Raw genomic sequence first — 25,288 nt, 5'->3', positions numbered from 1 at the left:
CCTGAACTTATGGCAGTCTGAAGTAGGACTAAATATAGTCAAGTGTGAAGGCTGCTGGAGGTGAATAAAAGGCACATCTGTACTTGTATGATTGAGTGTTTGTGGACAGGTATGGGGAGAGCATTAACGGAGCATCTGTTATGTCAGCTCCTCAATTGCACCAAATAGCTTTTTGTGAGCTGTGACAAATGACTTTTATTTTGACAAATATCTTCTAACTATATGACAGGTGGCTCTCTTTGTCCTCCAGAAACAACATTTTTTTGAGTGCATCTAGCCCATGGACTTTTTCAAACTTTATTGCAAATCTAATGAATTTAAAGATGTTGCCCCTCTTAAAGAAAGTTCACATGTATATAAATCATAGATTACACAGAAATTCTAAGATACTGTAATTGTTTATTTCAGAAAAATGAGGACATCGAAAATATGCAGTTTTAATTTTCTGTGGCATTGTGGATTCTCCTACCCATGGTGCCATGCTAGACCATATGTTACATATTCTAGAGCCGGGTTAGTTTGAGGGATGAATTTCACTGCAGAGCACCTGTATAATCTTACTTTACAAATCACTGTTGAGTTTATCACTTTTATGCTTCCAACAATATTAGATTTTAATATCAGATTTCAAGAAAAGCTTCACTGCCTGAGAATGGAAATAAAGGGGAGAAAAAGGTGATACATTTTTAATTGAACAAACAAATTTCTTGACTTGCTTTTGGGAGTAAATACTTCCTCCCTTAGATTGAAACAGAATCCATTGACTGAGAAAAGTTACTGTTGTTGGTGACTGACTGGAACTTACGGAGGAACAGGAAATGCAAAAACAAAAAAAAAGCAAAATATTTCTAAGATTAGTGCACAACACTTTTAATCATCTAAAAATGAGAAATTTCATCTTTAGAATAGATAGTAAAATTGTTGATGCATTATTTTCTCTCTGTTCATGGTACTACCAAATGCATTAGTGCCACACACACAGTTATCAAGCGTTAGCCTAACTGATTTCTTAGAAGAAAACCATACATTTAAACTTGCAAATTCAAATATTCAGGTTGTTATATTTTGGAATAACATTCAACACTGTTTTCAGAACAAAAATTTTCATTTATAGAAATTTTGTGGAATTAATAATAAACGTCAGGTATACAATTATAACATATAATAATCTAATCCAACCCAAGCATCAAATCTGATGGTCCCAAAGATGCGTTACGATTAGTTGATTTTATATAAACACTTGTTGAAAAATGTTTCTACTCTAAATAAACTGAAGTGGTAAATTAGGGCTTGAATAGTTTTTCTACATAAGCGCACCACACTTTTTTGGAGTAAGCATACGAATGTTGATATTCAAAGGCTTTGTGTGGGCAACCTTTGGAGTTACCCACACAAAAACTAAGATTCAAATATCTCCTGTTGCTGCTTGCCGAACAAAACGGATCACGATCCAGAGGGGTTTCTCTGGAGGTGTGCAGGCAGGGCTTGGCCACACATATTTTTTCGGTATGCCGGGTGCATAACTAATAGCCCGAGCTCTATTAGTGTGTGTGTGTGTGTGGGGGGGGGGGGGGGGTTGGATACGTGTTTTCAACGCGTTAAACCCCTTACAGTGAGGCCAATGCAATATTATTTGTGGAAAGTGGGCTCTGACTTTTCAGCGCCCGCTTTCCTATTACACGCATGGCGCCCACAAGGGGGGCGCCATGCAATATGAAAATTAGGGGGTCATGCTAGCAAGAAGGCGATAGGGTCGCTTGCGCGACCTTAGCGCCTCCTTGCTAACGCGACAGAGTTTATCAGTGTCGTTTTTCATTACTGCAGCCAGCCGGTTACGAGAACAGATGCCGAGCATATCGGCATCTGTCTTCAAAGCGGCCGGCAGAGGGTTTTTTTTTTAACTTTTAAAAAAGTACAAAAAAGCAGTTTTTTTCAGTGTGCTCAGCTATTAACGCCTGCTCCAGGCGTTAATAGCTGAGCGATAAATGTGCATCTGAGATGCACATTTATTTTTTTGCATTTGGAGTGAATGAGTAACAGGCTCATTCACATGCATTTGCATGTGATGAGCTCATTCACTCTGAGTCGGATGCGTGTTAAAGTCGCTAATCCCCTATTGCATTAGGGGGTGGATTAGCACCTATTTTTTCCGCGTCCGACAGCGGGTTATACAGTGCGCTCGGCTGAGCGCACTGTATTGCATCGGCCTCAGTATAAGGGGTAATGAACGAGCGCACTTTACAGAATTGCCCTGATTGAGCGCTCTCTGGCTAAAGTTAGGTGAATGTATAAATCTGGTCAGAAAAATAGCTGTCTGAAGTTATCTGAGTAATGTTTTGCCAATGAATAACAGGGAAATGTGCGCATAACAATACTGACCTTACATTGTTTTCCTTATGCATATATGAATTAGAAATGTCAAACTGCAGTACAATACAAGAATACTGAACCATGACCTCAACTATGTGATATACTCCCGTTTTCTCTGGGTATTGGGCTGAAAAATAAGAGCTATGTTTGGCAAAGAATGCATATTTACACACTTCACTTTTAATCTGTGAGAGCCAATCTATAAAGGCTGTAGCAGCAGATGACAATGAGATCATGGTGACAGAAGTTGATTTACAGGTACTGAATTAAAATGTGTTACAAATATGCTCTCCTTCCCTGTCCACTTGCAGTTGGTATATACAGTCATGAACTAAATACTGACAGGTGCTAGTGTCAGATTCTTGGAAGAAAACATGCCTACTTGGAAGAATGGTGTTTATTTTTATGCAAAAAAATGGCTTCGGTGTTGGCGTCCATTTCTCAGTATCTGCAGTGCCATTACAGCCTGTTTAACTACGCTTGCATTGCTGTGGCTACAGAGCTTCTCCAGCGTCTCCTTCACATTTGATTCCTCCACTTGATGCCTGAGGTCATCTGAAAGAAATCAAATGCGCTCTTAACGAAGGGGAAAATAGCTTGTGTTCTGTATGCAGGAGCTGATAAACAAGATCTTAGCTTTCCAGTCTTGATCGTAAAACACATTACAGCAGTGGCACATGGAAACTGAAAACTTAATGGAATATGCTACAGAATCCTCTGTGGAATCAGGGAATGCATTTTGTTAGATGAAGCAAAGATGTTCAGTCACTCCAGAATCGTTTGTATTGCATTCTGATAATCATAATATCTTGTAATATCTCTTTAGATTACAATTGTTACTTTTGTACTTGCTGCATCAGCTTCCTTTTTAAATATTTTGTCCCAGGTGTTGTTGGAAGCTGCTGTGGAACACAGGCAAAATGAACAATGACCATTGTGAGTAATAACTTTTGTGACTGCACCAAAATACCCCCTTCATATAGAATGTGTGCATTACAAGCATATAATTTAATTAAAATGTACTGTTCTTTTAAACTCAACTGCTCCTGGAGAAGTCGTCGTATCTTTGCCATTATTGAGACTTCTGCATCAAAGTAAGTGCCATTTTATTGTACTGCAAAGTGATCATTCAGACATTTTGTGGAGAATTTTCAAAACATTCATGTGTATAAAATTAGCATATACATGCGTAGATAGCTTATACTTGTGTACATGCTATTTTAAAAACATCAAAAGTATGCGCATATTTTTAATCTTGTGTGCAGTATAAGAGTTTTCCGGAGCGGGGTCCAAGACCTACAGGCGCAGGTTGCTATTTTATAAGAGACCTACGCACATTTGTCAACTTGGCGTAGTTTTACACTGCTAATTATCTTATGCAATTGATATCAAACTCAGCTGCTGTTATTGATTGAGTGAGAGGTCTGGTAAACTAGGGGCAGTTCAGAGTAAAGAGCCAGGAGGGTCTTAATGACCTGGAGAAGGAATGGGTGAACTGGTGATTTCAATTGTGTATGCATGTTTTATACTCTACGGACCTATGCCCGTAAATGGGGTTTTACACATACACGTCACAGCTGTTTGCAGGGAGGGGAGGGGAGTGGGGGAAGGGAGAAGCAGAGCTTCATGCTACAGCAATAGTATACCGTGATCTCTTATGACTGTGTCATTGAAGGTCCCTCTCCCTGAAGCCAGCTGGCCGTTCAGAAGAAAATCTCACCTGCTGGTTGGATGACCAGAGGTTTGGAGAAGGCCACTCCATTCCCCCATCCCCTGACCTGCATGGGGTGTCAGTTAGCTCAAAGAGCGGCTTGCCCCTGCACACGTAAATATCTTTTGCAGCATAAGAAAAAGTGCTGAGGGCTGGACATTGCAAGATCTTTGATCAGACATAACTCTGGCTTGTTCAGAATTGAGCAGAGTACTTAAGTTTCAAAAGCAGGAGCTTTTTAAAAGAAAAGTATAAAGCACACTTGATCTTTGTAGTCTTCTTCCTTCCATTTGGACTTCTAACCCAATTGGTGTTTACTTTAATAGCCTAATTACTTTGTGAGGGGACGAGATATGGAACTGAAGCACTACGGCTTTTCCTTTGCTGCTGGGAGCTACGTATGTTTCCATTTACAGCTTAAATGGTCTACTGCCATTCCTCTAGCTAAGGAAAACTAAGACATCCACCAAATACCAACAAAAAAAAGAGGAGGAGGAGGACCTGCAGATATCTTCTTCAATAATCTAAATCACATGCTTATTATCGCTTAGCATGCAAATACAGTTTGAGTGAAACACAGGCGTGTTCATACAACAGTGAACGGATATGTTACCTTTACAGGTTGTGATGCTGGTACAACCATTACACACACCTTTAAAAAAAATAAAATCACTCATATTTTTCTCCTGTATTCACAATTTCTCTAGTTTAAGTGCAAATTTTTTTTAGAAAAAGAAAAACCAATTCCAGCATTTGAGGCATTTGTCCTACAACTGGTCAGTTACTACTGATATTATAGAGTTGAGGTCTGACATGTTTAAGAACATAAGAAATTGCCATGCTGGGTCAGACCAAGGGTCCATCAAGCCCAGCATCCTGTTTCCAACAGAGGCCAAACCGGCCACAAGAACCTGGCAATTACCCAAACACTAAGAAGATCCCATGCTACTGATGCAATTAATAGCAGTGGCTATTCCCTAAATAAACTTGATTAATAGCCGTTATGGACTTCTTCAAGAACTTATCCAAACCTTTTGCAAATAATTTAAATCCAAAAGTAATATTTTTGATGATCCGGTGCAATACGAGATTTCTAAATGTCAAGTTATTAGTTTTATACTGATGTTATCACTGGATCTGTGTTAGAATTCTTCAGCCTTAAAGACCCCCGCCATGGCTGTTTTTCGCCAGTCGGCTTCTTCAAGACATCACTAATCACTGGGCTATAAGCTTCTGCATGGTACTCTAGTGAAGTCCCTCCTGAAGAAGCCGACTGACAAAACATGGTCGCGGCGGGGGATTTTAATGCTTAAAGAGGGACTTTAAGGCTTAAGAATTCTAAATAAAACCTTTACACAAAATACAGAGACCCAAAATGCAAGAACAGAAATAGGATTGTTCCCTTGAAGTTATCACTATGCTCCCAAATCCAAACCCACCTTTCCTGCCATCCAGAGTGAGCCTAAACCCGATACTGCTGAGTAAAGAATAGCTCACGCTGCTCTCTAATCCAGTCCCTCCCATCCCATCTGCTGCTGTATGTTCTTGGTTAAAGTTAGCAGAGTGCATGGATCTGGATTAATCTTAACTAGCTAAATCCACACTATAGCTGGTTCCCAAAAAAGCCCTCTGGGCCAGAAGGGTTTGATTTTCCCCCCCCGCAAATCAATAAAAAATAATGTTGGGCATAGTGCCCAGTCCTCCCCTTCAAGATGCTCAAAAGAATTACAATAAGTCATGGACCATAACCCCCTCCCTCTCCACCCACCTGGAACTCCGCCCCCATTCCCAAGGCCATCACAAGCAGCGCAGTACATTTACACCAATCCTAACAACGTCCCGCATTGCTTTGACAATCCGGTTCTACTTTTCTGACACAGGTAGAACACAGGTAGTTACCTGATTGTTTGGACAATTTTGTCAGCCACCTGATTTCTGAAAGTCAGAAGTTTTAAGGGTAGAGATTTTTCCTGGTGGGACCAGGTCTTAACAGGTATAGCCCCTTGTAAGTGGGTTCTCCAGCCCAATTTGGATGCATTAGTGGTGAGAACAATTTGGTTCTGAAAATATTTGAAAGTGTAATCTATACATCAAATTGGAATGGGAGAGTCACCAAGATGAGGAGTCCCTGAGAACATCCATAACACATATGTGATCCTGAACATGCTGCATGGTTTGATTTCACTTATAGTTCAAAGTCCATTGGGCCTGCCTCATAGGAAGACATGCTATAAGAATCACATATACCATGGAAGCTACTGGCCCTAGCATTCTCAACATGGACTTAGCTGATATCGGCTCACTCGACATTTTGTCTTCCACTGTAGTAACATCATCATAGGCTCTGGTCATGAGCAGATAGACCTTGCCCTGAGTAACATTTAGCAGAGCCCTAATGAAATACAAATGAGGTGACTATTTTAGGTGAAACTAAGGGTAGCTGATGATGAATCCTAAAGACTTCAGCACCTAAATGGTGACACATTTTGCTTGGCTCTGGCTGAGATATGATCAGCCAGACATTCAGGTAGGGGAAACATATGAACAACCCCAAACTCCCTCCCACCCACCCCGTTTATGTGTAAGGGGTACTTCATTTCCCTTACTAACCCCGGGATTCATCATTCCACTATAAATATAGTGGAATGATGGCCTGCGGGGAAAAAAGGGGCGGCTGGACGAAAGTATGCAGCCAGTTGCAGCATGGTAGTTTGTTTTCGCCCGCCGCAGTTGTGGCTAGGCCCGCACACTTTCACCCTCATAGTGCCACGGGAAAAGGTTATTTCCTGTGGTACTGCTGTCAATAATAGGGAAAACATTACCGCCCACAGTGCTGCCAGGCCATAACCCTGCCCAAATCCCACCCACACTCCTCCCCTTCCCCTGATTTAAACTGTACCGCTGCGATAATGACACATCGCAGTTTAAAGAATGAGACTGTTAATTTCCTCTAACAATAGGAGAAGCTTTATTATCTTTAGATACCATCCCTATGGTTTTTCTCCATCCAGCGTGCTGGGATTGGTCAACCTCCCCTTTATAAATTGAGTTGAGCATATTTAAAGTGTGATTGGATGTAGATTGCTTTTTGGGAGTGGGGGTGTTGCTGGTAGATTCCAGTAGGCCCCACATCCTGCATAATTGGAAAGACAAGAGCCTTCACAGACCTAGAGGGTGCTGCCTTGGTGAGCAGAAAGTTTTTGGCGAGTTGGGTGGTGTTTTTTTGTTTTTGTTTTTTACCTGTTCCCAGCTCAGGTGGGAACATCATTTCCTAAGGGAATTGAGGTAGTAAACTACTTTGAACTGCATCCAGTAGATACTAGAAGCTCTGTTTTGTTGCAAAGGGGAGTGAGGGATGGGAGGGATTGTTCTTTTTATTCTCCCACCTCCACTTCCCTACCTACTCTGGAGGGGAGATTTCCTATTATCCCCATCAAGGGTAAAGGATAGAATTTGTGGCACTTGGAGTTTTCATTCTGCTATGTATCATCATGATTTTTGCTATTTTGGCTTGGATTCTATTTTTTTTAAGTTATAGTAAATTTTTAGTTGAACATCACTCCAAGTCTCTGCCTGTTTTTCTAATCTGAGACCCAGACTGTTGAGACCTACACAAGTGAGTACAATTGGAGGAATGATTGGGAGAAGCAAGAGATTGCTACAGGGTTCCCACCCCAAAGAACCTAGGGTCCTAGAGGCTTGTCCTCCTCCCCCAGTCGAACCCTGGCACCCCAGTGACTGTCTGGCAGAGTAGGAAGAGAAGAGTTATAAGTCCAGGATGAAAGAATAGCGTCGGGGACTTTGTGTTGCCCCTGTGTTCTGGTACAACCAAAGAGGTAGTTACATGTGTATATTAGTTACAATGACAGCTAGATACTTAGTGAAAACCCATGGACCGTACATGAAGGCACAGAACTCTATTAAAATGTGAAATACATGGGGGGCACTCTTTGGTGATCAACTAAGATGGCTGCTTAGGCACTGAGCTCTGCAACCCCAATCGCGTTTATACGCTGATTTTCCCACTGCAAGCCTGCATATTTTAAGACTGCTGTGGTTATATTACCAACAACGTTCCCTGGATGACGTCCAAATGCAAAACTGCTGATCTTAAGCAGTTTTCATTCACATGACAAGCTGCTGATCTCCCCGGGCTTGAAAGAGCAGCAAGCGCAGACCCTCCCGAAGGCCCAGTTATGGAAGACACGATGTCAGCAACTTTCCCTACCTCTGATCTCATGGATCTCCTGACAAGAGAATAATTGAGAGGCTGGTTCTTGGAGATCAAGTCAGATCTTAAGCAGCACAAAAAGAGCTGTTTCATTTCTGTTCTGATATCCAATAAAACTTTCAATATAAAACATGTGAGCTACATCCAAATCATAGGGTGTATCGCTATAATCCTTCTCTTGATCCAGTGAACAAAACTAGTTCCCTCTGTTTAAAAGTGGAAAAATGTGCTCTGGAAAATCATCTGAACTTTTCTCTTTTCAGAAGTCTATTTAAGACTTTTCAGTATATGATAAATAAGCTTTCTTCAATCTTTTTGGGAACCAGATATTAGCTGGAGTAAAAACCTCATCCTCTCTCCTTCAGTGGGATAGGTTTGAACACTTAACCAACAAAAAGATTTGTGATCTGAATAAGTCCTTGTTCTGGATGAGCTGTTATACTTTATTTTTATTCTTTTTTTTTGATAGAAGGACAATTTGGAGGAATTGTCAATAGATATAATCTATAGCAATCCCTTATAATCCAGAGGATCCAGAATCCGAGGATCTAGCAGTCCAAGGTTCATCCCTTATGATCCAGAGGGCCCAGAAGTCCAATGTTTTGCAAAATATCTCAGCCCTCCACAGCACAGGGAAGTCTTTCTCTTGGATTCAGTCAAAACCCCAACCTTGGTTTTGACTGAGTGGCAGTATGGTTCTTTGAGCTCTTCTGATCTCAGTGGCAAGATCTTAATCCCCATTGATTAAAGCAAGCGGGTCCATCATAGTGTCTCTTGAGAAAAAGACTGCTTCTTCAAGAAACCATGCTGGTGTCTTTGGGATACCAAATTTGGCTCAGATGTGGCAGTGGAGAGGTTCTGAAACATGAAATGATGGTCTTTGATAACAGCATCTACTTCTTGTATCTGAATAGATTATCCCCTAGATTCATCAAAATGCTACAGTTTTGCATGGATGGTGCCCACGGTAAGAAAAAGGGGCATGTTTATGGTAATTTCCAATTTTGGTGGTGGTTTAGGGTTTAGAGGCCAGTTTTACATGCAGAGTGAGACGTACGAACAGCACAGTACACCTCGGTGAAGATTTGACGTCATTTGGAGTGAGAAAAGTCTCACACAGATGAGATTTCTACAATGTTCTCTCACACTAGCTGTGACTCCATAACAGGGTACTATCAAGCTAGGGTGAGAGAACATTGTTGAAATCTCATCTGTGTGAGACTTTCCTCACTCCAAATGACGTCAAATCTTCACCGAGATGTACAGTGCTGTTTGAACATCTCACTCTACATGTAAAACTGGCCCCTAAACCACCACCAACACCTCACCTCGAGCTATTAGCTGGCCCTCTTATAGTGATATAAATAGTTGAATACTATGAAGGCCTCCCCAGAGGCTCACTCTCTCTCTTGAAATGCAATTTGCGATATTTATCGCAAATTGTGTTACAGCCGTTTCGGCATATCACACAGCTTAACGCCAGGAAAAAAGGTGTAACTATTTCTGGCATTAAAAATTGCGATAGTGCCCCTCATTTTCATTAATCCCACCCAAACCCCTTCCCAATCTCACCCCTTCAAAAAATTTGCATTCGCAGCATGCGGTAACATAAATACTGCATGCATTATGACGTTATCGCATGCGTTAACATTATAATGCATTTTGATGAATGACCCTATATATTTGCTACATGGTACTATAGCAAGCCTTTTCTACATCTCTTCACAAAAGCCTGCAGCTCACAGCCATAAGCATCTGTGGTTATGTATGGTTATTGAAGAGGCTTTTGGTGCCATCTCAAATACACTGTAGGGCCTGTCTCTCTCTCTCTCTCTCTCTCTATATATATATATTCACCTTTCTCTATAAAATGTGTAATTCATTTTGTTTCTCATGAGGTAGATAGTCAATGCATTTTTCAGCATCTTTCAAATTGGTATGCAAATATTTAACTATGTAGAGTGGATTAGAAACTATGTGGGACTATAATATGATGCTCTTATAAATTGCACCTCCCAATAAGATTAAAAGTCTTAGGCTCGCAACCCATGGGAACTGAGGTATGGATTTTAGTGCTTTTGTTCCTTTTTGAGTGCAACTTCCACAATCAAGTTGGTGTAGCAGTTAGGGCTTGTCAAAACCTGTAACTAGCTGGATGCTGTACTTCATTTCTACCTTCTTTCCCACTAGCATTGTTTGGGGGTTTCCCACATTAGCTTATGCATATCCTGGAAGTGAGGATGGACAGATGCTGTTTCAGGGTATTAAAATGTTTCAGAAAACCAACTACAGATGCATGCTCCTACAACATCTAAATCAAACAGAACAGCCATAGCCATCCTTTGAACAAAACCCAGGAAGAAAAGGTCTTCAGATGGGAATGTATTTCTTCCTGTTGTGGAGAGGGTTTCAAACGGAGGTCAGAAAATTATCTCTTCAAGACTACTATCCATGGACTTATGTCAAGCTTAATTCAGGCCCCAGAAATCTTTGGAATTCTGAATTCAGTTAACCAGTTAAGGATGACTGAATTAACAGCTCCAGGAATCCTTGGACTTTGATTTCTTCAAAGGGTGATGTACAATGGAGTGTTGAGATGGTGTAGATGGGCCCAATGTTGGGTAAGGTCTTTCTAGGAGCAAGATCAGGGGGAGAAACTGGCTCAGCTATTTGGAACTGTGTCATTATCTTGAATCTCAGCACAGACAGCGTAGACAATGTTTCAAGGAGCAAGTCAATATTGGTACCCAAACACTTAATACCAAAGGAGACATATCTACTGGCGTGTTACTCCATGCATTTATTATGATCAAAGGACTTGATGCTCAAACCTCAGTAATGATAAAGCAACAAGTGAGTATTGATGAAATTCTTCTTTCCAACTCTGTTGAACAACTCTTTGAAAATCTACCCCTATGAGTCCTCCAAGACAGATGTAGCAATCTTTGTGATGGTCAGTGATGGGCAGTCTGTATGTGTACTTGAGACAGAATTTTAAGCCACTGACCTGCTTCTCTGATATAGTCAGAAAAACCAGTGACACCAAATAGAGGTAAAAACATTTTCTTTTCAGAGAAAAGATGCCTACAGGAGAGCAACTGACTAGAAGACTGCCTGAAATAGAAAAAAAGGAAACAGAGTGGCTGTGGCAGTGTGGGAAGTACCAGTCATGTTCCCTTCCAATTCTATCTTTACTGGAAAGCTCTACAAAATTTGTTCTGCTCAGCATCAGGCATGCTCATGTGTAACAATTGAGCATGCTTGCTTCAGAAAATGTAATGCCACTGAAAGTTTCCTAGTAGCAGTATGCTTTTCTTACCAAGCAGCAGTTTCTAGATCAGATGGTGAATAAGCTAAGCCTGAAAATTGCCAATGAATATTAAGTTACATTCTGTTATGCACAGCCCAGCTATAAGTGGTATATTTATCTAAACATTACATACCCATAACCTAACATTTTGATTTGCCTTTGAATCTTCTTCAGGTTGATGACAGTTCAGCTTATAAGTATGTAGTAATTAAATTTTGTACATATATCTGAATCTGTTATGGGCTTTGACTTACTAAAGACCAGAAGGAATGAAAATAGAAGCAATGCTTTGGAAATGTGAAATCCAGGTAAGTGGTCCTGATTTAAAAGGATGTGTTCTTGATTTAAGCATTTACTATTTTTCTCTTACCCTCCAAAGAGTCAGGTCCGTCTAATATTATACTGTAGACAGGGATGGGAAAGCAGTACAGGTATAGAGCATAGCTCTGTTTGTGACCAAATACTGTAAATTGTCTTCAGGTGTTAGAATCTGTGAGTTACCTTTTCCAGTGAAATCTAATGAGGAATAATAAGATTAATTAGATATAAAATATACATGATTTCCTTTGGGCATATATTACATGAGAAATATGCTTTTCCCTTTGGGCTCCTGCCACCATCTGGTATAGCATATATTTTGCATTAGTATTTCACCATGGGAAATCTTGAGTGTGGGCATTAAAGACTTTTGGAGGAGGTGTGAAAGCAGTGCATCAGTGACAACCTTCATTGTACACAGAACCACCAATGCCTAGCCACCCATATCACCATTTACTCCACAGGGAACATTGCTTAACTCTGTCACAAGGGGTTGTGAATAAAGTACTCCTTGTGCTGTGAAACGTAGCCATTAGACAATGAGAGAGAGTGGAAATAGTTCTTTCTAGAACTGGTCTCCGACACAGGAGCTGGTCAAGTCTGGTTCTTGAGGGCTGTACAAAGGTTGAATTTTCAAGATAACCCAAATATGCAAATCAAACTAGTTATTAAATCAAATATATATCATGAATATTTATTGTGGATGCCCTGAAAATGATACTTGTTTGTAAACCTTAAAGACTTGGGTTGGTCATCATTACACAAGAAATTGTTGCAGTACTTGACCTATGGACCTAGAAGAGACTGTGAAGGAAAACTATCATCTTGTACAAATTAGTTAATTTTTACATATCAGGAATTGTAAGATAAATTACCTGAATTAAGCAAATTGCACAGTAGACCCACTGAATTATATTTCACCTCTGGACCCATAGTGCCACAACTTAGGAGTTTGTGTAAGACTGGAACTAGTTCAGATTCCTTAAATGATTCTTCTACAGCATCTGCAAGTAAGAAATAACTGGTTTTATCACAACTACTGAAAAAATATGACCAATTTATAAAAGAACTGCCAAGCTAGAAATTAATTTAATTAACCAATGATTTTTGGTGATTAATATAGGAAGGTGGTGTTTTTAATACAATATAATTTGTAATCCATGTTCTGTACTAGGAATCACTTTTATATAGTTTGTTTCATGATTTGAACATATTTTGCTCACTTAGAATATTATGTTTTGCAAGACCAATGAATGTTTTGTGAATACTTGGAATTTTTATATTGATGTAAAGGGCATTTCTAGGATAAAAAAGGGACTTGCTTTTAAACAGAATTTTAAAATGTCATAGTATATTAAAATTAATTATTTTTCTTGAACTGTTCACATCAAAAAGTGATGCAATTTTGTTTAGCTCCAAAATAAACTCCATACATTTTACCATCCTAGCATGTCTTGCCTTGCAGCCCAAGCTATTGACTTTGAACAACTTAGCCAAAATTATAAAGTAATCATTATGCAAACAAACAGCTTTGTGAAAAGTGAGAAATAGCTGGGGACTTCAAGAATAGCCTCAATAGTTTCTTCACATTGTCTATAATAATGATCTGATGCACTGTGCTCCACTCTAAGACAGAGCATGGAAATCGTATTAAGAAGATAGAGCATATACCTTTTTGGGCTTTCCATATCTGTATTCACCAGGAAAAAGTCAATTAAGAGGTAAGGATGTAATGGAAATGGATTTGACTAAGATTCAAGACACAGAACAGATGGTGCAATGTCACCTGAGAAATAACAGTATAATCACTGGACCCAACTGGAATTCATTCCAGTGCATTAAAGAATTCATGGCAACAAGAACCATTACTTAAATATATGGGAAATCATTAGCAACAGGTTTAGTCCAAATTGATTTGTGTATGGCTTTATGTTAGTTTTTAAAGTGAGAAGGTTGGGGATTAGCTGAAATCGCCGATGGCTTGCTATGCATGTGAGATGTATTTATTATTTAAAATTTCTTGTTAACTGCCTCCTGGTTCCGAAGAATCACCCGAGGCGGTGTATAGAAAAACCTGCATAATTCACATGAAACAAAATTAACAAAATGGTATCTATTACATTTCATGGATCCAGTTCACACCAGCAAACTTTATTACGCTCCCACCTTAGAGCTCTCTTATCCCGCCCACCAATCACACAAATGGATTTGCAACACACACTACTAACCTATGTTAAAATATAAATCATCTTACAAGGGGAAAAGCCAAGTCTTAATGTTGTCATGAAAGTTTAGATAATCTCATTCCAATTTGGTATCTACTGGCAAAGAATTCCATAGTGCAGGGTCTACTGATAAGAAAGCCCTGGATTGTAATCACACACCTTATCTCCCTAGATGTAGGTACAGATGACAGTGTTCATCAATGAGCTCTTTCTTAACTGCTGATTTGATATATACTATTTCAACTTTTTGCTCAAATATTCTGGACCCAACCCCCAAAAAGCATGAAACGTTAATGGTTTACTTCCTTTTTTTGCCCTAGAGGAAGCAGCAGGTAAGGGTAAGCCTGCCATGCTCAGAATGAAAGTACGGTAGGTGTACCGCCAGCATCTGTGCCGTCGCCTACCTTTTTTGATGTCTACCTACAACCAGTTTGTAAACTGATGATTCTTTCAACATACTTTTTAAGGTCTTTGCTGATGATATCCAGTTCTATTTTGAGGTTGTAACTGATTGGCAAACTACATTCACCCTTACTTCTTTATGTCTTTTAGCAGTTAGCAACTGGTTACAAGATAATGCTTTGGTCCTTAATTTATTAAAAACTGAGGCCTTTTGGTTTTCACGGAAACCTCAGCCTGAAGGATTGCCTACTATCCTGATTGAGGGTGTTAATATTGATTTTTCTGACCAGGTCTAGAACCTAGGGTTATACTTTGACTCACTATTGATATACATAAAACAAATAAACTCTGTTTTATCTTCAGGATATTTTGAACTAAAACAACTAAGACATCTTAGACCTTGAATTGAGCAGTCTGATTTTCATACCATAGTCCAGGCTTTTATCATGGCAACCTTGGACTATGAAAATTCTGTATAATTGGGGCTTCCTAAAAATAGGATAAGAGCACTACAACTTCTACAAAACTCAGCAGCCAGGCTGGTTTTGCATGCCCCTTGGCGCGATCATGTAACTCCAATGTTATATCAGCTTCATTGGCTGCCTGAGGAACAAAGGGTCAAATTTAAGATTCTAACCCTTATGTTTAAATCAATTCATAGATTAGCCCCTAAATTTTTATCTAATCTTTTTAAAGATTATGTTCCTAACAGGATGTTGCATTTAGCTAATAAAAAATTTCTTGACATGGCAACAAAGGATATTAATTTTCAGGATACTAGGCAACCGGCATTATTTATTGGGGGTGTTGTGCTGTAGAACTGCTTAACTGAGGAGAGGTGAGAAATTACAGATTTTAAACTGTTTGGAAAGAGAGTAAAAGCAGCTTTATTTAGAGAAGCATTTTTGTAAACTGATTTTTTTTAACAATTTTATTTTTTGTTGATTGTGATGTTCTATGTTATTTATTGTTTTAAGTTCACTTTGTAATCTGCCTAGCATGATAGTCACTATAGGCAGAATAGAAATATTTCTAATAAATAAATAAACAATAACTTGAATTGGATATATGCTTTAGCTAAAAATCAGTGAAGTGCATGTAACACCGGAGCCATAGACTTTCTATGAGAGCTCTGGGACATAATCCGGATGGCTGTATTTTGAGAGACACACACCTGTAGTCTGGGTGATAACCTCTCAGGGAAGTCCACGCACAGACCATTACAATAGTCCAGTAGAGAAGTGATTAAAGCTTGCATCACAATTTTAAAAGATGAAGACTTAAAAAAAAGGACAAAGTCTTAACCGTTTTACCTTTCCAAAAAGCTGATCAAATAGTCTGAGAAATGTGTTGTTCTAAAGAGAACTCTGAGTCCAATAAAACTCCCAGATCCTTCACCACAGGTGTAGGTTTCACCAACTCAAATCCCATATTTATGACCACAGGTAGTTAACTGGTCTCCTAAAACAGGGAGACCTGTTGACTATTTATTAATATTTAGAATCAATCTATTCTTCACAAACCAAATAGCAATTTCTACCAACCTCTGATCTAAGTCGAACAAAGTTTGCACCTTATCTTCACCAACAGGAGCAACAATTTATATATCATCAACATACAAATAAACCTTCAGGCCAAAACCTTCAGGCCCAAAAAAAAAAAAAAAGTTAAATAGTGGGAATAGGGATGATCCATGAGGGACACCACAACGTAAATCAAGAAAAGATAAGAAATTCCCTTTCACACAAAACTGCAATCCTTCCTAACAGGAAAAAGGCAATCCTTTGTCAGAAGACCCTAAATTCTTACATTTATCTAACAAACGGGGGTCATTTATTATGGTGCGATACAGCTGTATCCATGTGGTATTTATTTAATTTCATATATTAATCAAAGTTATCATGCAATATTTGAAATATGCAAAATTATTTATCTCTAATGTGCATGCAAATATGCAAATATCTTCTACTACTACTACTATTACTTAATACTTATATAGTTCTACTCAACATACGAGGACCCCCTTTCGCATCTTGCACTAAAATATTTGATTTTGGATTAAATATTGTGAAAGAATTTTTTTAAAAAAGCTACAGCTTTTTAGTAATAGCTATTTGGTTTTTGGCCAAATATTGCATAAAAATGGCCAAATTTGCAAGATAATTTTTTAAATCTTCAACAGACACACCTATTAAAAAAAACAACTTACCTAGCAGGCCATGCTTCTAGGAGCCACAATGTTAGGCCAGTTTATAATGATATTGACACATTAATGGTTCAGGCAGCAAATCAGCAGTGCCAAAAGGGAACATAAGACTTGCCACATGGGGTCAGACTAAAGGTCCACCAAGCCGAGTATCCTGTTTCCAACAGTGGCCTAATCCAGCTCACAAGAATCTGGCAGAGATAAACAGTGGATGCTACCTAGGGAAGTTCCAGTATTGGATGCAGAGCTGGAACAGGCACAAGTGGAGTGGCAGGACCACATCTAGGATCACCACATAGGAGGCCACTAGAGCCCTCAGCGAGCAAATCTTTTGTCCCTGACCACATTACTGGAGGAGGAGGTGATCACGAGGCACTGCTTGAGCACTGAGGCAGTAATGGCTTTAAATGAAGACTTCTATCTGACTGGGTTCCTAATGGTGTTGGCTGGTTGGCAAACCTCAGCTGTCAGTCTTAGATATTCCCCTTTTCGTCAGGCTTCTTTAGCAGAGAGTAGAGAGAATGTGCATTCTCTGTGGCAGCACCCATTTTATGGAATTCTTTACCACAAGAGCTAATTCAGATGACCTGCACAAAGTCATTTAAGCTGATGCTAACAGCCTATTTGCTTAGGAATGCTTTTTTATAAACTCTATTGATATTTCAGTCCAGACTGAAATTGTTTACTATATTTGCTGTTTGGTTATGTATTGAGTTTGTTTACTCTGCAGCTTTATTTATTTATTTATGTTGTTTTGGTCACTGCCTAAGCTTACACATAGGCGGTATATAAATATTATTAAATACAAAATACAAATACAGTTGGAAAGGGCCATAGCAAGCTGTTAGGCATAGTTTCTTTCAAATTAGTTCTCTCGAAGGGTTTCTGGCTTCATCTGCATGGTTGCCTTTTTGTTTCCTTCACAATTCAGTTCTGGATACCTGGCACTGTGTCACCGCTGCACAATGGGCTGTGATTATAACCTTGACTGTCCTTCACATTAAGGGCCGGATTTTAAAGGTCCGGCATCATGCGTAAAGCCCCAGGAAGCCTCTAAGTCCCAGGGCCTTACTAAAGGGGCGGTCTGGGGGCGGGGCTGGGTCAGAGGCACCCAGCAGTCGGCCGGCGTGCGCAACTTACTTCAACCCCAGATTTCGGAGCGGCCTGGGAGGGAAAGGGGGAAGCGAGTGCGTGCGCTGACTCCCGATTTTACAACACGCGTGCGCATGTTGTAAAATTGGGCGTACATGTGTGCGCACCGGGTAGCGCACGCACATGTACGCCCACGCCCTCGTTTTAAAATCTACCCCTAAATGAATAGTCAGATTTGTATGAATGTTCTTCTGACCAAATATAGGAGTAGATTTTAAGACCCAAGCGTGGGCATATATGTGCGCATGCAAGTTATAAAATTGGGGGTTGGCACGCTCAAGGGGGTGCACACTAGTGCACTTTGCGTGTGCCGACGCCCATGGGCTTCCCCCGTTCCCTCCCAGGCCACGGCAAATGGCTGCTGTGTCGGAGGCCTCTGGCCCTGGACTGCTCCTTTTTTCAAGCACCGGGACTTAAACGCATCCCAGGGCTTTAGGCCCAGTGCACGTACAGCTTTTAAAATTCGGCCCTTAGTTGTATATGATTTTGTGAACTCAAATATTTTTCATCTCCCAACCCCCAAAATAGTAGCCTAGTCCTAACTTCAGACTGGCAGCCCTGCTGCTGCCTTGGAGGAAGAAGGTCTCATGATCGGAGAACATCAACCTGGTGCAGCAGAAAAGGATCCAGTAGCAAGGCCCTGCTCTCCAGGTGGTGCATTGTCCTTTCGCACCAAGGATGTGTCTCCAAGGCCTACTGCCCAGGAGGGAAGGGTTAGGTCGACTGTCATAGTTGGTAATTTGATTATTAGGAATGTAGACAGCTGGGTGGGTGTGAGGATCGCCTGGTAACATGCCTACCTGGTGCGAAGGTGGCAGATCTCACACGTCACCTAGATAAGATTTTAGTGCTGGGGAGGAGCCGGCTGTCATGGTATATGTGGGCAACAACGACATAGGAAAATGTGGGAGGGAGGTTCTGGAAGCTAAATTTAGGCTCTTAGGTAGAAAGCTGAAATCCAGAACCTCCAGGGTAGCATTCGCTGAAATGCTCCCTGTTCCACGCGCAGGTCTCCAGAGGCAGGCAGAGCTCTGCAGTCTCAATGCGTGGATGAGATGATGGTGCAAGGAAGAGGGATTCAGTTTTGGAAGGAACTGGGGAACCCTTTGGGGAAGGGGGAGTCTCTTCTGAAGGGATGGGCTCCACCTTAACCAGGGTGGAACCAGACTGCTGGCGCTAACCTTTAAAAAGGAGAGAGCAGATTTTAAACTAGAATAAAGGGGAAAGCCGACAGTCGCTCAGCAGAACATGGTTTGGAGGGAGGTATCTTCAAAGGATACTAATGATGCATTAGAATTAGGGCATCCCGACAGTGAGGTTCCAATAATAAGAAAAGTAGTTCAAGTGCCTGTAACTAAAAACGCACCTGAGCTAAAAAAAAATTCTAACATCCCTATCAAATAAGAAGCAGAATGAAAATACAAACAAAAAACAAACTTTGAAATGTTTGTATGCTAAATGCCAGAAGTCTAAGAAGCAAGATGGGAGAAATAGAATGTATAGAAGTGAATGATGACATAGACTTAATTGGCATCTCAGAGACATGGTGGAAGGAGGATAACCAATGGAACAGTGCTATACTGGGGTACAAAATATATCGCAATGACAGAGAGGAGCACCTGGGAGGTGGTGTGGCGCTTTATGTCCAGGATGACATAGAGTCCAACAGGATAAACATCCTGCATGAAACTAAATGCACAATCAAATCTTTATGGGTAGAGATCCCTTGTGTGTTGGGGAAGACCATAGTGATAGGAGTATACTACCGTCCACCTGGTCAAGATGGTGAGATGGACAGTGAAATGCTAAGAGAAATTAGGGAAGCTAACCAAATTGGCAGTGCCGTAATAATGGGATATTTCAATTACCCCAATATTGACTGGGTAAATGTATCATCGGGACATGCTAAAGAGATAAAGTTCCTGGATGGAATAAATGACAGCTTTATGGAGCAATTGGTTCAGGAACCGACAAGAGAGGGAGCATTTTTAGATCTAATTCTCAGTAGAGCACAGGATTTGATGAGAGAAGTAACTGTGGTGGGGCCGCTTGGCAATAGTGATTATAATATGATCAAATTTGAATTAATGACTGGAAGGGGGACAGTAAGGAAATCCACGGCTCTCGTACTAAACTTTCAAAAAGGAAACTTTGATAAAATGAGAAAAATAGTTAGAAAAAACTGAAAGGAGCAGCTACAAAGGTAAAAAGTGTGCAAGAGGCGTGGTCATTGTGAAAAAATAGAAAAAAAAGAAGAGCTCAATGTTTTTCCATCAACAAACATACAACCAAAAAGGAAAAAACCTCCAAAGGCACCTCTCTGTCTCTTAGCAACACTCACAATATTATTTATTTATATGTATATACCACATCAGCAAGCCTGGGAACAGAGGATTCAAATTGGTTGAGATGATAGTCGTCTAGTGAGAAGGATGCTGAAAAGTTAATTTTGAATACATATGTGAACAAAGTTTTTGAAGCGGTGTTCCCTTTAAAAATGGCGGTAAAGGATTAACATCAACAGCTCCTGACAAAGCTATATAGCGAAACATTGGCCGGGTGTCGAGCTGATACCTTTCTTCTTGAAATATTGGGATTGCAGAGAGATGAGATATTAAAAATTAAAAAACAAAATTATATAAAAAATTGAAAAACGTCAAAAACCACACTGCACTTGATTGAATATACATATATTGCAAGGTGATTCTGATTGCAGATGATTAAAAGATTGGACGGCTTCCCCTTAAAAAAAACTGTGGGTTGGGGAGCTCGAGTGAGGAGTGAGCGAGAGAGAGACCCTTCCTCCGGAACAGCCCGGTCACCCGCCTAACATCTTGGGGTGTGGAACAACGTTCGGCTTCAGAGGAGGCGGCGCTGAGTGACGTCAGAGGAGTGCGTCTTCCTTAAATATGGAGGCAGACGGCAAACTCTTCTTTGATTTGGATCGTGTCCCAGGCAAGCTATATATCTTTCAATAACTTTGAGGCACAGAAAAGTGAGTAAAAGTCTTAATATGTTTAATCATTAATTTAGTTTCCAAATATTTCCTTAATGCCGCATACAAAGCGGAAGGGCAAGGTCCGACAAGATGCCTCGACCCCAGTCAGACCGAGCCCGGGACAAACAATATTGACAAACTTTTACCCACAATCAGAGTTACTAGCCCCGGAGAGTCCCGTTACGAGGGAGGGAGGAGAGCAAACTCCACCCTCGTTGGGAGAGGTGAGCTTAAGTCCCGGGGCCCCAGTCATCCCAGCTCCCCCAAAAAGCAGTTCAACTACCACTGGTCTCTGCCTTACTGACATACGGACACCGTTTGAACAGTTAAGCCCGTTTGAGGAGGACCGGCGAGAAGCTGTACTACAAGAATAGACTACAAGAATAGACTACAAGAATAGACTACAAGAAAAGACTCAAGACGTGGCTGTTCACGCAGGCCTTTCCTAACTCCAATTCCATCTAACTTCCTTCTTTCAACACGCTCCGCTAGCATTAGCGTTAATAGCCACCTCTTACAATGTTATTTATACTTATATATAACTATCTGATCTTCATTTCCCTTCTCATTCCAAGTTATTGTTTTCCTTGTTATATGTAACTGCTTTTCTGCACTATTGTTTAAATGGTAATTGTTTAAATGTTTAAATGGTAAAGTTTATTATAATTACACCCCTGTTTCTTGTGAACCAGCATGATGGGACCACCGTCTTGAATGTTGGTATATAAAAAAGTTAAATAAATAAATAAAATAAATAAGAAGGAGAAAAAGATCCTCGGATCTCTCTTCTTAAAATGTCAACTGAAGTTCAAGAGAACTTGGGAGCTGTTGGTCCCTTAATACCATCAAAAGGAGGGGTATTGAATCCATTAGTAGGGAACAATGCCAACCTGGAGCAAATTAACTTAGATTTTTCATCTCCTATGCCTGAGGCCTTGCGTGGAAGTCCTAAAGCAGTGACTATGGAAATGTTATGGCATGCTATGAATATGTTACAGAATAATATTATGAAACTAAATAGTAATATTAAGGACATGCAAAATGTACTATTAAACTTAAACCCCATGGTAACAAACTATGGGTCAGTTTTGACTAAGGTTCAGGAAGATGTTTCTTCGATTAAGAATGTACAATCTACAATAATACAGGGGGAATTAGCACTTACAAGAAAAGTTGAGTCATTGGAAAACTCTGTTAGATATTCTAATTTGAGGTTTGTTAATTTCCCCAAATGTAAATGTAAAATGATCTCAGCAAAAGAGCAGCTTAAAGATTATTTCCGTGAAATATTGACATGGCAACCAGATAATTTTCCATTGATTACTAGTGCATATTTTATTAATGTAAAGAAAACAACAGAACAAATGTTACAAGATATATCCCTTAATGTCACGGATTTATTAGAAACATCTTTTGCTTCCCAAGTAGAACAGAGGGGTACTCTTATAGTGAAATTTGCAATGTCTTTAGAGACAGAGTTTTGAAATCATTTATGTTAAAAAGAAACTTTCTGTACTTGGGGCAAAAAATCTGGGTATATCCAGACGTGGCTAAAGAAACTCAGGATAGAAGGAAGAGATTTATAACCTTAGCTAATATTGCGAGAACTTTTGGAATTCAAATTATGATACGATTCCCATGCAAATGTGTCATGCGGGTAGATGGAGTGAAATATGTGTATTTTGACCCATCTCAATTAGAGAGATTTTTGGAAGAGCAGAGAAACCGAAATGTGAAAGTTTAATACCCAATTTATATTAACTATAAATAATACTGGATAGTAGGAATTATACTCTGTTTCCTTTTCTGTTATAGTGAGTAAATACTATTAATATAAGTTGTATTATAAAATAGCTCGAGGAGCTCCCCTTTGTTTGGTATCTAGAAAGCAGGTGACTTATTATGATAGTATATTATTAGAGCTGTATGTATAAAATAAAATGTATACCTGTTTTCTTCAATAATATTCAATGTTAATAATTGGATAATGTATTTTGAAAATTTACAAATAAAGAATGGAAAAAAAACCAACTGTGGGTTAGCACGTCACCAGGCTTGAAGATGCGGTAATCACATATAAATAAATAATATTGTGAGTGTTGCTAAGAGACAGAGAGGTGTCTTTGGAGTTTTTTCCTTTTTGGTTGTATTGTTAAAAAATACCATCTTAGAAGCAAGCACCATCCAGATGTATTCCACACATTAAGAAAGGTAGAAAGAAGGCAAAACGATCACTGGCATGGGTTAAAAGGGGAGGTGAAAGAAGCTATTGTAGCCAAAAGATCTTCATTCTAAAATTGGAAGAAGGATCCAACAGAAGAAAATAGGGTAATGCATAAACATTGGCAAGTTAAATGTAAGACATTGATAAGACAGGCTAAGAGAGAATTTGAAAAGAAGTTGGCTGTAGAGGCAAAAACTCACAGTAAAAACTTTTTAAAATATATCTGAAGTACAAAGCCTGTGAGGGAGTCAGTTGGACCGTTAGATGATCGGGGGGTTAGAGGGGCACTTAGAGAAGATAAGGCCATCGCAGAAAGATTAAATGATTTTTTTTTGCTTCAGTGATAACTGAAGAGGATGTTGAGGAGATACCCGTATCGGAGGTTTTCATGGGTAATGATTCAGATGGACTGAAGCAAATCACGGTAAACCTAGAAGATGTGGTAGGCCTGACTGACAAACTGAAGGGTCTGTCCCTCAGCTCCATCAAGGTTCAGGTAGCAGCACTGTCTTGCTACGGTCCCAGGAGTGACGGCAACACCGTTGCCAAACACCCAGACGTCTCACGTTTCCTGAAAGGAGTCAAACACATTCGCCCGCCACTGCAGTGGCCAGTGCCCTTGTGGAACCTCAACCTAGTATTGGAATTTTTGGTGGGATCAGCCTTCAGGCCCCTTCGAGGCCTGTCCCTCCGTTTGCTAACCTTGAAGATGGTGTTCTTGCTGGCTGTGTGTTCAGCACGCCGCATCTCAGAGCTACAAGACTATCCTGTCGTGATCCATTTCTCAGAATCACTCCAGAGGCTATCCATCTTCGTACAGTTCCATCCTTTTTACCCAAAGTGTCTCACGCTTTCACCTCAACCAAACCATATCCTTGCCTACCACGGAAGGTTTGAAGAAGTCGGAGGAAGGTCGAATGCTACGCCATCTTGACATTGGCAGACTGCTGTCCAGATACCTGGAAATGTCAGAAGCAGTACAAAAGACGGACCACCTGTTCGTCCTGCACAGCGGGAAGAAGCTAGGGGAAGTGGCCTCACGGCCGACCATCGCCCGCAGGATTAAAGAAGTTATCAAGGCAGCTTACATAGAGGCGGGAAAACCACTGCCTCTACAGGTCAAGGCTCATTCTACCAGAGCACAATCGGCCTCTTGGGCAGAAGCTAAGCTGCTGTCGCCTGCAGAGATATGTAAAGCGGTGACATGGTCCTCCCTCCATACCTTCTCCAGATTCTACCGTCTGGACGTCCAGGCCAGGGAGGACACAGCATTTGCGAGGGCAATCCTAAACGGTCCTCGGGCAGCCTCCCACCCAGTCCGGGAGTAGCTTTTGTACATCCCATTTGTTTTGAGTCCATCTGCTACACGCTAGGAAATGTTGAGATTACTTACCTGATAATCTCCTTTTCCTTAGTGTATGCAGATGGACTCAGCATCCCGCCCGGCTGCCGGCATACATGGGGATTCACCGACTCACGGTAAGCCATGTTTTCTTATAATAGGCCATCCACCCTGCCGGGTGTCGATGCCTTCCGGTTGGGAACACTGGCGGTCTCCAGCTACTATCAATCGGTCAGGGTAATCCTGTTCATTTAATTGATCGGTCAGCTACAGCTTTTGCAAGGAAGATTACTGATTTGCGGCACTTCCTGTAGGGGTATATGTACCCGTGCTGATGTCAGATCCATCTCCAACTGCTAGCACGAGCACACTATACCCATTTGTTTTGAGTCCATCTGCATACACTAAGGAAAAGGAGATTATCAGGTAAGTAATCTCAACATTATAAAAGATAAAGTAAAACAAAATAAAATATCATAAGCAAGGAGAACATCTAATAGATGAAAAAAAAATCTAAAAACTGAAAACTTTGGGTCATGATACAGTTGTCGTGTTCCGGTTCTGTGAAAGCTTTTTGAAATAACCATGTTTTTATTTTCTTTTTGAAAGTCTGCAGGTTTGCCTCTAATCTTAAATCTGATGGTAAAGAGTTCCATAATTTTGGTCCTGCTAATGATAAGCTCGCTCTCTTACGGTAGAAAAGACGGAATCATCCTCAACGAGACCCCCAAATCTGAGATCCATAAGAAAGGCTCCCTGAAGGACAAGGCTTGAAGTTCAGAGACCCTTCTGGCCAAAC

At 40.3% G+C, this 25,288-nt stretch overlaps 1 protein-coding gene across 1 annotated transcript in view; it reads right to left on the bottom strand.

Moving 5' to 3' along the window:
• Positions 1-2,079: 2,079 nt before the first annotated feature.
• The window catches only part of LOC115095556 (rap1 GTPase-GDP dissociation stimulator 1-like), a 264,340-nt gene continuing 241,131 nt past the window's right edge, over positions 2,080-25,288 (bottom strand). The window contains exons 14-15 of the mRNA XM_029609455.1: positions 12,816-12,944; positions 2,080-2,925 (exon numbers count right to left, since the gene is read on the bottom strand). Of these exons, the coding sequence (XP_029465315.1) occupies positions 2,774-2,925; positions 12,816-12,944 (281 nt within the window). The 3' untranslated portion in view covers positions 2,080-2,773. The remainder of the gene's footprint in view (positions 2,926-12,815; positions 12,945-25,288) is intronic.

The sequence above is a fragment of the Rhinatrema bivittatum genome, chromosome 7 (genome assembly GCF_901001135.1).
Source record: "Rhinatrema bivittatum chromosome 7, aRhiBiv1.1, whole genome shotgun sequence".
Lineage (NCBI taxonomy): Eukaryota > Metazoa > Chordata > Amphibia > Gymnophiona > Rhinatrematidae > Rhinatrema > Rhinatrema bivittatum.
Note: the sequence above shows the minus strand (reverse complement) of the source record. Positions and strands in the feature narration are given on the sequence as shown.